The following is a 15079-nucleotide window of genomic DNA, read 5'->3' as shown; positions in this document are numbered from 1 at the left end:
TTTATGCGTGTTATATTTCACAAATTTTTCTTAGGCGTGATCAGTGTAATATTTATGATTTAGGATCAGGGATGTGGTCCAAGAATGACAATTATTACACTACCACCAAGCTTTCTGCACTTATTATGCTTTCCCCAGGGATCTACATTCACAAACAATGATCAATATAAATATGTATATACTAATAATTGGTCTTAAATTTCCACCTTTATTTACATACTTAGGTGCCAGGTCAGGTGTTAAATTTAAACATATAGTTAAAATATTAGAATCTTTTTCTTTTTTTCAAGTATTCTCCTAATAGTACCGTCTATAAATAAATACTATAAACGTTGGTTTTGTCAGGTTTTTCAGGAGGGGGGGGTAATAAATTTCGAAAGCTTTCGGGTAGTGCAATAATTATCATTCTTGGGCCACATCCTCCATCCCAAAACATCAATATTACACAAAATGTATTCTCTATTATTAAGTAAATCTTGAGGTCAATCGTAAAGAATGTTGAGGACAAATAAAAACTGAAATAACAAAAAAGTCTACGCGTAGATGGTAAAGATGATTTTATAGAAATGTATATGGTTATTGTTTTATAACCTTCAATGGTAAACAAAAAGTATGTTCGTTCTTCTATAATTCTTCAATTTATTAGATTTTCTACTCCCAATCTGTATTTCTTGCAGTTGAATTAAATGTTTAAATTGATGGTTCCCAAACGACAGTAACAATTAACCGGTTTTACAAAACTTTGATAATCGATTAGTAATTTTTAGATATAATTTCCAAAGCTATAATATTACTTGGGTGAATGAGCGAGCGAAAAAGCTTGTTTAATTGTCAAACATTTTTGTCTTATGGCAGTAAAGTGACAATCTTTCTATGTTAATTTTTTTCATCCTGTGTTTGATCTAATTAATAGTCATAAAGAGTAAAACAAGTAAAAATATTTTAAAAAACCTGTCAATGTGTTTAATCGAGAAAGACCTGATATTTTAATAGGCAAATATTATTATTTTATGTATTTTTAATATATTTTAAGTTAGCGTATTAGTAATAACAATGTAACATAATCATTAAACTAGTATCAACAATCGTCAGATAAATAAATGTAGAACTTGTTTTACTATACAGTTTATTCATTTATTTACCTATACTTACAAAGGGGACCCGCTCTAGCTGAAGAAGGTAAGTACTAACTTTGAAGATACATTCCATCATAAAAGTAAAATAGGCTGTTGTACCCAACATTTAAGCGGTGAACACACTTACCCGATGCAACACTATGCGACGCTACCCGACGCAAATCCGAAGTCCATTTTTCCATAAGATTGTATTACCCCAGTGCACAACTGCCCGATGCCACGCAAAGCTACCCTACTCTACGCTCTCATTGGGTAGCATCGAGTACAGTCGAAGACAAAATAACCGAGCACTCATATTTTTATTCAAACTATATGTATTTTTGTCGTTATATTAATTACAACATACTTATTTTAATATAAACCAAATTAAGAGAGATCAATTATTCATTAGTTTTATTTAAAAAATAATAATTCTAATGATTTGGTAGAAAATTTATCAAAACTCCGGAATACCATTTATTGATAGAATGAATTTAACTAATAATTTATTTCATGGATTTGCTCATAAAATTTAACTAACAAATTATTTCATGGATTTGCTCATAAAATTTAACTAACAATTTATTACATGGTTGTGCTCATAAAATTTAACTAACAATTTATTACATGGTTGTGCTCATAAAATTTAACTAACAATTTATTACATGGTTTGTTCATAAAATTTAACTAACAATTTATTACATGGTTTTGTTCATAAAATTTAACTAACAATTTATTACATGGTTTTGTTCATAAAATTTAACTAACAATTGATTACTTGGTTTTGCTCATAAAATTACAACATTTTCGTCGAGTTGCGTCAGAACTGGACACTCATATTTTTTGTAGTTTATTTCGTGCTATGTATTTGTAATTTTGTCATTATATTAATTACAACATGCTTATTGGTATGTAAACCAAATTAAACGAGATCAAAAATTCATGAGTTTTTATAAGAATTATTTACTGATGGTTAGGAAGAAAATTTATCAAAACACCGGAATAACTTTATTTAAAACAATTAAGTTTAACAAACTATTTATTACATGGTTGTGCTCATAAAATTTAACTAACAATTGATTACATGGTTTTGCTCATAAAATTACATTTTCGGCGAGTAGCGTCAAAACTGGGCACTCAAATTTTTTGTAGTTTATCTCGAGCTATGTATTTGTAATTTTGTCATTATATTAATTACAACATACTTATTGGTATGTAAACCAAATTAAACGAGATCAAAAATTCATGAATTTTTATAAGAATTATTTAATTATGATGGTTAGGAAGAAAATTTATCAAAACACCGGAATAACTTTATTTAAAACAATTAAGTTTAACAAACAATTTATTACATGGTTGTGCTCATAAAATTTAACCAACAATTTATTACATGGTTTTGCTCAAAATAATGCATTAAGAACAAAAGAGGCGTTGCGATTGCGGTACTAATTTGTGATATGCTGAGTGACTGTACGTGGCATGCGCTTGATGTCGCATAGATGTGCACACCCTACAAAACGACACAAGGCGTCGGGTAGCGTCGCGTAGAGTTGCATCGGGTAAGTGTGTTCCTTCTTTATGTGGCTTACAGATTAAGTTATTAATTGCCCATCGTTGTCTGTTTCTTTAATAATGATATATTTTGTTGTTTGCTGGTGTCGATATCATTTTATAATGATTAAGCGATAATCATGACAATTAAAAAAGACCACAGAGAAAATATTTGTGGCAAGAACATTGCCTTCAATTTTAAATCCCCACAACTTCACTTTCTGAAAATAAAGATCATAAATGTGATATGACAACTCTATTAACATATAATGACAAATCTATTAACCTATGATAGCTCTTACAATGATACAATTTTAAAAATGTACACCAGTGCCCCATCCTCTTATAGACCAATAAGCCTCCTTCCTATTTTATCCAAAATCTTTGAACGACTCCTCCTTAAAAGACGAAATGCCTTATTTGACTCTGAAAACTTAATTCCTCATCATCAATTTGGGTTTCGACCTCTCCATTAAACTGTTCAGCGTTAGAGTAGTCGACACGGTTTCCTCGGCTCTAGAAAATAAACAATACTGCTCAGACCTATTTTTGGACGTTAGGAAGCATTTGACCAAGTATGCACCCCGGCCTCCTCTATAAGTTAAAACGCATCCTCCCTCATTCCTACTTTCGTGAAATCCTTCCTTTCGGATCGACGATTTAAAGTAAGAATCGGCCAATAAAAGCTGGCGTTCCGCACGGAAGTATCCTAGGTCCAATACACCATCTACACTGCTGACATACCCACACATCCAAACACTCAATTCACAACATACGTGGACGACACCGCAATCTTATCAACACACTCCAATCCTATCCTAACAACAGAAGCATTCCAACAACACCTAAATCTCATCACCGACTGGTGAAATTTGTAGAAGATCAGGTTAAACGAACAAAAAAGCCAACAGTTACGTTTACGCTCAAACGTCAAACCTGTCCATCAGTGCACATTTACAACAAGATAATACCACCATCGAACCAAGTCCGCTACCTTGGGCTTTACATAGATAGTAGACTTTCATAGAACCCACATACAAGAGTAAAAGGGCACTTAGCAGAAGATACGAACTACTCAGACACCTACTTGGACCAAAATCAACACTAAGCATACATAACAAATTAACCGCTTACAAAACACTCATCAGACCTATTTGGACCTACGTAATCGAGCTGTGGGGCTCATCCAATATCCAACGAATTCAATCTTTTCAATCTAAAGTTCTCCGCCGTATCCTCAATGCTCCCTTCTATGTCACCAATCAACGATCCAAAAAGATCTTAAAATCTCTTTCGTGAAAGATCTTATCCGAACACGCTTCTTCACTTTCCACTCCAAACTATCCCTCCACCCTAACCCACTAGCCCTACCTCTTTCCTCAATTTCTCACCATTACAATCCTCCGCGCCGTTTAAAACGACGATGGCCTCGTGACCTTCTACCTTCTATCTAACCTACCGAATTAACTTTAACCCCCCCCCCAAATTAAATAAAAGAGTTCCAGCACAGGTTGGTTTCTCTCCCCACTGACTCCTGGTTTGTCAGATTTTTTTATAACTAAACTATTTGCTCAGATAGCAAAAAGTACACAAAATTAAAATTTGGAAAAATGTTTTTTTTTCTCTTTCAGAAAAGAAGTCAGATGTTTTATTTGTAGATATTTCAAAATTCCAAAAAAATATACCTAGTTTTAGCTTTCTAAGCTCTAATTCACTTAATTGTACAGAAATTCAATTTGAAAGTCTACAGCAAAATTAAAAATTATCTATACGCAAAAGTTAAAACTCAAGTTCCCTACAAGGAATAAAACTGATATATTTACAAGGAAATTTACTTCGGGAAATCGTGTGACCCAAAATAACGGTAAACTTGAATAAGCCACTTTCATTATTAGGCGGGCTAGTTTTACATTTTTCATCATTTGATAGAATAATAAGATATAATAGGACAGTTTCATTTAAAATAAGTGTCAGGTGTTTGTATTTTACAAAATCCATTTGTATTTCGAATTAAACGCAATGAACTATGCAAGAGAAGATCGAACAATATGGTCATTAGCTTAAAAGTTATATGGAATAAAAGTAATTAAAATCGAAAACGGTGTGGCACTTGATCAAAAATTTTATTTAAAATGTGAATTCGATCTGCTGAAAAGAAAAACTGTAGCAAGGCTGTTTGCAAAATTTTGCACAATAATTTTAACTTCAGTATCTCATAACGTGTGTGTTTTTAGTGACTTGTTATGCAATAATTTGTTGAAGTCGTGAGGAGTGGTCAAGAATGAAGTATTAAAGAAAAACACCTTTTTCATTTTTTTGCGACGTTTCTACCTTTATTCGTGTCTTTTCAGTGCCTGGGTGAATTACAAAGCATATGTCGATTGGAAAAAGTACAATACAGATGTAAATATAAATTATAAGCCAAGTATTTCATGAACCAATATGACACCACAAGAGTACCACACTTCATACTTGGTTTATAATTATATTTACATCGTATTGTATTTTTTCCAAACAACATATGTTTTGTAATTAACCCAGGCTCTGAAGATGATCTAAATAAAAGTCGAAACCGGCAAAAAATGAAAAAGGCGTTTTTCTATAATACTTCATTTTTGACCGCTCCTCACGACTTCAACAAATTTTCTCATCACCTAACCATCCGGAAATCATAGCTTTTATTCAGATCTGGAAATAGGACAAAACATATTACATATAACATATCAAGAACTGGAATATCTATAACGGCATATCATGTTCAAAATAACTAGATATTTGCCATGGAAATATTAAATATTTTATAATTAAGGTTTTTAGTTGAGATGAAAAAAGGTCAATGGCACGAGCGGGATTCGAACCCACGATCTTCGGCTAGATACGCCGCTGCTCTACCACTTGAGCTATCGTGACCTCGATCCACTCGGACACCAACTTCCTATCTCATCCCCACCTTATGAGTTTTCCCTCCTTTTTGCCATTTTTCAAATGTCGTGTAATCGGATTGGATTCTCGACGACAAATGAAATGGCCTTTAATAAATTAAATGAAGTACACTTCACTAAACCTCTCCGAGGCCATTTCACGATGGCTCAAGTGGTAGAGCAGCGGCGTATCAAGCCGAAGATCGTGGGTTCGAATCCCGCTCGTGCCATTGACTTTTTTTCATCTCAACTAAAAACTTTAATTAACTATAATGTATTAATTGGGCAAGCGGACCACGAAATTAGTGAATTCAATTAAATATTTTGTTTAAAAAAAATATTTTCTGAAGCTACCAATATCCTACTTGTTGAATAAAAGTAGTGTTTCCGTACTTTGTAAAAACTAAGTTTATTAAATTACATTAAAAATTAAAATAACTTAAAAATTTAAAACTCACGCTTCAACTCCCATCTTTTAACCTAACTGAACCAAACCATTCCTAAACTACCCTAAATCAACCATAAACCTAGCCATACTCACTCCTAGCTTAACCAAAATGTGTGGTGTTTAATGACCGTTAACGGTCTGGTGTGGGCACTCTCAACACGACACACAAGAATAACACATCTACACGGAAAACAAACACTTTGAGCGCTGAAGATGATTTTAATAAAGATCGAAACGTTGGCACGATAAAGAAAATGTTTTTCTAACACCTACGTCACACCAGACCGCATCGTGAGATCTCCAAATAATCCTTAACCATCAAGTCTTCTCTACTCTTTGTTCTCTGCACCTTGACCAGTTTTTTGGTTTTTTATCACAGTTTTTTCTTTTGGCTGTTCGCTCTGCTTGACGGTCTTTTCCTTCGCTTCTCCTGAGCGTCTGTCATGGTTATACCATGTCCGGGATGGACCTCTTGGCGGTGCTCAGTTGGGCGTGAGAAGCAGGATTTTGCTTTCTTTTCTTTGTTCTCTCTTTAATTTCGAAAATCACATTTCACAATTGATGTCTTTGCATACGTTTATAAGTAATAAACATCCCTAACCATCCCTACCTACTTTTTATAAAGGATGGTCTAGTATAACCATCCTTTATAAAAATTGAATCGCCATACTCACCCCACCTCAACTATTTCCATAAACCTACGTAACCTAATCATTCCTAACGTAATCAAACCATTCCTACCCCAACCTAAATCAACCCAAAAACTGACCTTACCTAATCCTAACCTAATGTGAAATGGTCATTACCAGGTCATTATACAAAAAGCTGCAGCAATATTATCAAACACTAGCTGATGTGAACAGTAATCACTGTTTCTATGGATTGTGCCACAGTCACGACACTGCAAATAGGTCAATAATGATCCTCCCGGGAGCTTTCGTCAATTATTAATATCCTGAACCATTAGACTCACCACAGCAGAGCAGACAACCTAACTTACGGAAGAATAAATGGTTCAATTGTTTTTAGGATAATTATGAGTCAGAAGATAACTGCCAAAATCAGGATGGGATATGCAGTTGGCCACGTACTAAACGATTTGTGCAATGCGGTATGGCTCAGTCACACATTGCTATTTTTCGAATACATCGTCAGATTTGATTCCCATGTTTCCGGCTACTTAATGCTGCTAGGACAACTGATTGATGCTGTGTGCACTCCAGGGATCGGTTATATTTCCGACACTTACAAATTGATTTTCTTTTCAAGATTTGGAAAAAGGAAATCTTGGTATTGCCTTGGTAAGTTTGTCCGTTTAATTTAATCGTTCGTTGTAAAAATTCATAATTTTCTATGTCCTAGGAACTTTTATTACTGTGGTGTCATTGCCTTTGCTTTATTCAGAATGTCCTGGTTGCTCAACGGCAAATATGTTTTTCCAGTTCTTTTATTACTGTTTGATCATAATTTTATTCCAAATGGGCTGGGCTGCAGTGGCCACGGTCCATCTGGCCCTCGTCACCGAGCTCACTTATTCGGCGAAAGAACGGACGCTGTTGTTAGCGTTAAGAAACATATTTACTACTTTTTCAAATTTGACCGTCCACATCGTGACCCTTGTCGTACTTCGTGTTGGAAGTCAAATGTCAAATGAGGGATTATTTTCAAAAAATGACATTTGGAAGTTCCAAGTGTGTTAAAAGTCCATTATCTCTCCACCAGCGAATAGTAAGTTTCACTCTTTTTTTCAGTCAGTAGTTATTGCCGTTATGATCTCAGGGTGCATAACGTCTCTCATATTTTCTTTGACCGTACCGGAAGCGTTGATAATCCAACACTATTCGTCGTTCACCGCTGAGAAGAAGAGAATTGTAGACGTACTCAGCCAATGGGAGCTCTACCGAACAGGTCTCTTCTACATGTGCACTAGGGTGTACTGCAGCATCATGCAGTCGATGTTGCCGCTGTACATCCACGATTCACTTCACATCAACGTCACCAACGTGGCTTTGGTCCCGCTGACGTTGTACACCGCGTCCTTCTTCGCCTCCCTGATGACGGGGCCGTTAAACGAGAGATTCGGTAAAAAGGTAAGCCCAGTTGAATATCAGTTCAAAAAATTGAACACTGTTACTAAAATATTGCAGATAACGTTTTCGTTCGGCGCCATCCTTGCTGCAGTAGCATCGGGTTGGATCCTATTCCACTCGGACAACGACCAATTCAAACATGTTCAAATATACTTCGTAGGCATTTTGTACGGTAAGAATCGGCCATTCAATCAACACATTTCAAGGATGGTCAACGTCGCTCTGTTCAATGCCATTTGTCATCTTGACTCCTTGGAGTGGCTATCGAAAAACCCTTGGACCGAATTTCGACTTTTGCAATTTGTTTTTCTTCTATTGAGTTAACGAAGTGGTAAAATAAGTATTTATCTGACAGAGCGATGTGGGGAGTATTACTCGGTGTGTCAGAAGTTCGATCCAATGAAGGTCTAACTTTTTCTTGGCCCGACTGAATAATGATGATGATGAATATGGATACTCGGGGGATAAGTCGGTGTGTTTATTCCCCATGCACTGCATTCTTTAGCTTATTGTACCTCTCCTATTAGATAACTTCAGTTCAATAGACTCGATCCTTCTTTTAAGAAGTAGAACGTCATTGCTGCAATTTTTACCCGTGTACTCTTAGTACACTAGATTATGTCCATTGAGCGCTTTTTTCGCATTCGAAGATGATATGGGTGGTTGTTTCTTCCTTCTCACAGCATAACCTGCAAATGGGATCATCATTGAGTATGCCCATGTTGTTTACTCAGATACCAGTAGCCGGAATGGCCCTATCACTGCACTGAGTATAGCCCTCTCTGACTTAGCAGTGAGTTCACCCAGTGAGGGTTGTTGTAGTATTTAGCGTTTACTGTATCCAGCACCTCTAGAGTTTATCCACTTCTCCTTTTGTTTTTTGGATCCATTGTATAATGGAGGATTCTACATATCTAGCAGATCCTATTCTGGCCAATGTGGTGCCTTTTCCTTACCCTAAATTCCTTTGGGTCCAGACGTCCAAGACATCCATCAGGTTATTGCGTTTACCAGCTTTTGAAGATTTTGGATGCATTCAATAACTAATTTTTATGTGAATTTTTTACATGCTAATACTTTAATAATTGCTTGGCTAGCTGATCTTATGAGGATTTTTTTGACAGTGTAACTTCTTTTAAGATTTTCTAAGACACAAGGTTGATAGCATGGATTTCACCTTGAAAGACCGAGGTGTACTTTCCTATTGAGTTTGAATGCTCAAATTTTGGGCTAGTACAAAAAACGCCTGATCTGGTTCCTTCATTTCTTCTGGACTCATCTGTATACCATATCATCGTATATGATTTCCTCCTGAATTCTCTTCTTCTCATTTAGTCTGATGATAGGATGTTGTAAAGAGAGTTTCCGAGTGTTCAGTCATGCCCCCATTTCATCTGATTTTATTGATTCTTGTTGTGTGCCCGAAGTGTTTAGTTGCCATCCAATTTGATTGTTTCTGGGGCCTAAATAAACATATTCCCCGTTTTTCCTTGTATAGTTTCCAATACACGTAGATTCAGCAGTGTTTTTGGTTTAATTGATGGGATCGTTTTCATTGTCCACGTGATTCGTAGGTTTGCCAGTATGCTGCCTAATGTTTGGATAGCTTGTTTTTGCTGAACTTTGGTCCACTCGATTAGTGAGCAATAGAGTAATGTGGGTCTAATGATTGCCGTACATAACCAATTGGCCATTTTCGGTTTTCTGGATGTGTTTGACCGAGCATTTTCTTGCTTGAAAAAAAAAATTCTTCGCAAGTTGCGCCACTATTTCGAGTACATTATTTACAACAGTCCGCAGATGGGTTCAACGTTCATAAAACATCAACCAGGACCAAGATCGTGATGAATAACACCTTCGTAAATACGAAAACTAATCAGTAAACATACTTCGCATGCGACAATTTTTAATTTTTTTTTTTTGGGGGGGGGGGGCAAAATCTCAAGTCAAGTGGGTTTTTAAAAATAATGTTTACAAGTTGATGAGGTCTTAATTTCACGCGACCATCCTAACGCCCCCTTACCTCCCCCATGTCGTGTAGATAGCAAATAATACCAAATTCAGCATCAGATGATGATACCTTGCTGTAGATCCTCACTAGTATCAGATTTTCACAGTACAGTTTATATTTCAAGCCGAACTGGCATTGGGTCACTTATTAGGCCCGTCTTGATTCACGGGTTTATAGAACTACTCAAACCAGCGAGTGAAGAGTGAACAATTAAGTGACCCAGTGCTGATTCAACATGCAATTTAATATCCTATATTGAATATTGAATCCGACATACAAACCATACCCAGCATCAACTATCATTTTTATTTACGTTCAAAAGTCAAAACCAACACTCCTATTTTCAAAATCCTTCAGGTAAAACAGCGAATCAACTAAAAACATTATTGCCTTATATCAGATCTGTTTAATCATTTTTCAATCAATCTAATTAATAGGTGGGTTGACTATTTGAGGAGGGTAATAAATATTGGACTGTCCAGGTTCAGCAAATTCTGTGATGTTGGTAACGGCGTTAGTGGCCACAACGGACCTTGTCGGCTTTGACACAGAGAACAGCGCGTTCGTTTACGGAATAATGACATTCCTGGATAAATCGTCATGTGGCATACTGATCTGTCTTATCCAAGTATTGTAAGCCGTCCACGAGATGTTGGTCCTTTATGCCTTCTTGATGCGTTGTACCGTTCTTTTCCAGCAAGCCTGAAGGATATGGGAAATACTACGAATACGCTTTGTCCCTTTCGTGCGGGATCTCCGCCTTCATAGCAGCTGTGATCGTGATATCGTTCCCGATGGAAGTATATTCAGGCAAGTCCGACTTTATTGTGAATGGGTGCTTAATCCTTAAAATTCAAACTGTAGTTAATGTTCCAGACCAGAAACCAAAACGCGGGTATGAATAGTCGCCGCCACCGAACAAAGTCAAAAATATTTTGGAAGCCAATCAAGACTTCACACGTTTATTAAATAAAAATATATATTAAATTGTTTTTGCATTTTTGGTTCTCTTTTAATGGAACACGTTTATTTTCCAACACTTTTTTGCACAAATTACAATTTATAAAATTTTTGGAATTATGTAACTTTACTGCATTTTTCATTGATTTGGATCTTGTGGTGACCCGTGTCGCTGACCCTGATTTAAAAAAAAAAAAAACAAGATAAGAATACCCTTCTGAAGAAGACCTTTCGTCGACTGTCGAACTAGTCAGATTCACGTACGACACATTCCGGTTTAAACTTTGCATATTAGCTATCCATTTTTATATCAGTTACTTGCAAATATAATACGTTTATCGCCATTAGTGTTTTTTAGTAAATTATTAACACCAGACATCACAACTCAACCATAATAGTAACGTAAAAAAACAAAAAGCAAAAAAGCCTACTACTAGTCCGTCAACAATATCTAAAAGAAAAAAAATATTGACAAACACAATTTAGATACAAAAATACCATATTGTGTGTGGTGATTATTAATCACAGATTGGTATCAAAAACCAAGAAACACAGATCGCTACCTCAACTTTACATCTCACCATCCTCTTCATACAATAATAAACACGGCCAAAGGGCTACTTCACAGAATGATTACCCTAAGCCATGAATCATTCACCACAAGAACATAAATATATACAAACGGATCCTCTATAACAATCTCTACCCTAAACACATTATTAACAGAATAATCAACAGTTACAACTCAACACCAACACCATCCACTATTACTAATACTACATTACGTCTATCGAATACAAACAAGATAAAAGCATACATTTCCATACCAAGGCCTATCACATAAATTAAACACATTTCTCTTGTCCGATAACTTCAAAATAGCTTTCAAAATTATAAAACAATCCAAACACTTTTTCCCAAAATTAAAGATCCCACACCAATAACAAATAAATCTGACGTAATCTACAAGATCAACTGTTTAAACTGTCCGGCAACTTACATCGGTCTTGCATCCCAATATCTGGACAAGAGAGTAAAGCAACATAACCATGATTGCAAAAAACCCAAGCAAAATCCTACAGCACTCGCTACCCACCATCTTGAACACCAACACAATTTCGACTTCAAAAATCCAAAAGTATTACACACAAAACAAAACAAACATAAACGTAATTTCTTAGAAATGGTTTATATCAGCACAGCATGAATTAATAGTCTAATTTCCCAACAATTTAGCTTTCCTTTTCCTATTTATCCCTTTCTATATAATCCTGAAAGGATAATCTGGCCGAACCATTACGAACACATTTTTTCCCTTCGTCGGTTCTTTTCACCTCAAAGAAGCCGACTCCTTATACAAAAATGTCTTTTCTATACCGACGTCTTTCCCCACCCCTTCAAAATCCAACGTGTATAAACATAAAACAGCAAAATCTCACTGGCACTCTCAACAAGACACGCAAGAATGGCACAATTACACAGAAGACAAACACGTTGAGTGAGTAGAAATACATTGATTGAATATATAAAATATATTTTGCATTGTATAAATTCACTTTTCCACATCCTAAATGTATTTGTTAAATGTAAACAATGTTTGTAAATCCCAGGCCCTGAAGATCTCAATAAAGATCGAAACGTTGGCACGATAAAGAAAATGTTTTTCTGAAACCTACATCACACCGGACCGCATTTCACGATTTCTGAATAATAATGTATTGTCCGTTCTGCCCAGTGAAATTAGTCCCAAGGGTCATCTAGGTCTTTTCATCCCGTACGCATGTAGTTTTTAACCTCTTTCACACTCATTGTTAAATGGATTCTTTCCTGTAAACATGCGGATCACTCAAGTAGAACAATTTCTCCATCACTCTGTACACAAAATATCCGGCTTATTTACACTGAGGGTCGATGGTAGTCAGTATTCCGCCGCACGTCACTTTACGCTACACTTTCACGGAAATAAATGCATTCAATCTTACGGCACAGAAAACATAAAAGGCATATAATTAAGTTCAGAAGAGATCCCAAGGCTTGCTGCTCAAGCATAATTCCCATATCGGTTAACATTCCTACTCGCTAAAGACATCAGACAAGAAATATCTAAATGAAAAACAATTTATTATTTTTATATAAATTAACAACGTAAGATACTTGCGACTTTTGCCTATGAATTACGGCTTGTTCTAAAGATCCCTCTCTTCAGTGTTTCTAGGTACGGAGTATGATTCTAGGTCCTAATTAAATACGATTAGGTTCCGAACGCACCACGGGCCATTGATTATAGGGGACGTTTCTGAAGTTTTGTACCTTTTATATAGTAATTTCCTAAGATTCAGATAACCATAGGATGCAGCCGTATTGCCAGATAAGTCGCTTAACTTGCACGAGGATGGTTCTGCGAGCGTACATTCGACGCTAAAGCGGGGAATACACCCGATGCAACGCTACGAGACGCTACTCGATGCTACCCGACGCAAATCCAATGTCCAATTTTCCGAAAGATTGTATTACGCCCGTGCAAATCTGCCCGATGCCACGCAACGCTACCCTATTCTACGCGACGCGATCCCCATTGTCCAGATTTTCGTCGGGACGCATCGAGTGCAGTCGAAGAAAAAAGAACCGGACACTCATATTTTTTGTTCGAACTATATGAATTATTGTCGTTATATTAATTACAACATACTTATTTTAATATAAACCAAATTAACCGAAATCAAAAATTCATTAATTTTTTTTTTATTAATTTTAATGGTTTGGTAGAAAATTGATCAAAACACCGTAATACCATTTTTTGATGTATAAATTTAACTAACAATTTATTACACGGTTTTGCTCATAAAATTTAACTAACAATTTATTTCATGGTTTTGCTCAAAATAATGCTATAACAACAAAAGAGGCGTTGCGATTGCGATACTGATTTGTGATACATGCCGAGTGACTGTACGTGGCGTGCGCTTGATGTCGCATAGATGTGCATACCCTACCAAACGTGACAAGGCTCGGGTAGCGTCGCATAGCGTTGCTTCGGGTAAGTGTGTTCACCGCTTACGCCAGGTAACGTAACAATATTTTTGATGTAAGTTTAAGTTCTAGTTGTAGCACCGATAACACAGAACCACTAGTACCCTACTGCAGGATGAATTTGTTTGTCAGCGCGGCGGTTGGACTGTGCGTTTTTGTTAAGTTAATTATACGAAAAATATGCGGCTTCCCAAACTGTGATCTGCGGATACCTTAGCGAATCCGACTTCGAGAAAAATTAATAACTACAAAAATAAACTTAGAATGAATAAATAAAATTTAAAAAACGAATAATAATAAATACTGGCAACGAGTTTTTTTTATTTTTTATTTATTCATCATACGTTTATTTTTGCAAACGTAAAGTAAATGTGATGGTCCGGACTAAACTGGTTGGTCGGATCGGTTTGCTAGGAATTTCATTGTTGATACCGGGGCCCTTCATTACCGGGAACTGCTGCTTCTAAAACACCCTTGATTTTTCAAATGTTGTACATAAAAAGCCGTTGTTTCTCCAAAACGTGATTCAAGCTCAAACTTCTCTTGTGGGTGCACTACTTACTTGTGGGATCTTCATTGATCAGTTTTACCACAATATGGATCGGTGGCTGAAGTCAGGATCTCTGAGGAAGCATGCAGTTTTTTCAGTCACCTAATAGCCAGCACAACTCTCAATTGGAATTGATGAGCGGAAGGACAAAGTTCCGATAAGGACATTACTGACAAGTCAAATGAAAAATAGCATTCTGATGAAACACCCAGCAACATCCACCATGCTCACATTCTACAAATCCCCGAATAGGTCGCGGCCATTGAAGTCAAGACTTTTCACAATACTGAATGGTGATATGGCAAGACTTCATCATTCCCTGCTTCTCCATACAGAAATGGGGTGCTGTTTCACGATTACAGGAATTACGTTCTAAATCCTTATCTCTGTTGATGGACCACAA

At 36.2% G+C, this 15079-nt stretch overlaps 1 protein-coding gene across 2 annotated transcripts; it reads left to right on the top strand.

Annotated features, from left to right (window-relative positions):
- The first annotated feature begins 4317 nt into the window (after positions 1-4317).
- LOC106661930 (major facilitator superfamily domain-containing protein 12-like) lies at positions 4318-11091 on the top strand. Of its 2 annotated transcripts, none has more exons than XR_001339796.2 (8): positions 4318-4530; positions 7065-7336; positions 7398-7726; positions 7787-8117; positions 8183-8297; positions 10619-10769; positions 10834-10946; positions 11001-11024. XR_001339796.2 is itself a non-coding variant. In XM_014385694.1 (8 exons), the coding sequence occupies exons 2-8, from the start codon at positions 7072-7074 to the stop codon at positions 11039-11041; spliced, it is 1353 nt and encodes a 450-aa protein (XP_014241180.1). In that variant the 5' UTR covers positions 4318-4530; positions 7065-7071; the 3' UTR covers positions 11042-11091. The 2 variants fall into 2 exon arrangements, 1 of the variants encoding a protein (XP_014241180.1); XM_014385694.1 differs by having other exon boundaries at positions 7787-8125; positions 11001-11091.
- The last annotated feature ends 3988 nt before the right edge of the window (positions 11092-15079 follow it).

The sequence above is a fragment of the Cimex lectularius genome, unplaced genomic scaffold, assembly GCF_000648675.2.
Source record: "Cimex lectularius strain Harlan isolate CLEC.00 unplaced genomic scaffold, Clec_2.1 scaffold228, whole genome shotgun sequence".
NCBI lineage: Eukaryota > Metazoa > Arthropoda > Insecta > Hemiptera > Cimicidae > Cimex > Cimex lectularius.
The sequence above is the reverse complement of the archived record's forward strand: the minus strand, read 5'-3'. Positions and strand labels throughout refer to the sequence as shown.

Bases quoted from the DNA above. Each gene is read 5' to 3' on its own strand.
- LOC106661930 (XM_014385694.1), top strand. From the start codon at position 7,072: ATGAGTCAGAAGATAACTGCCAAAATCAGGATGGGATATGCAGTTGGC. The intron at 8,126-8,182 runs GTAAGCCCAGTT...AAAATATTGCAG, and splicing joins ACGAGAGATTCGGTAAAAAG to ATAACGTTTTCGTTCGGCGC. The intron at 8,298-10,618 runs GTAAGAATCGGC...TGGACTGTCCAG, and splicing joins CTTCGTAGGCATTTTGTACG to GTTCAGCAAATTCTGTGATG.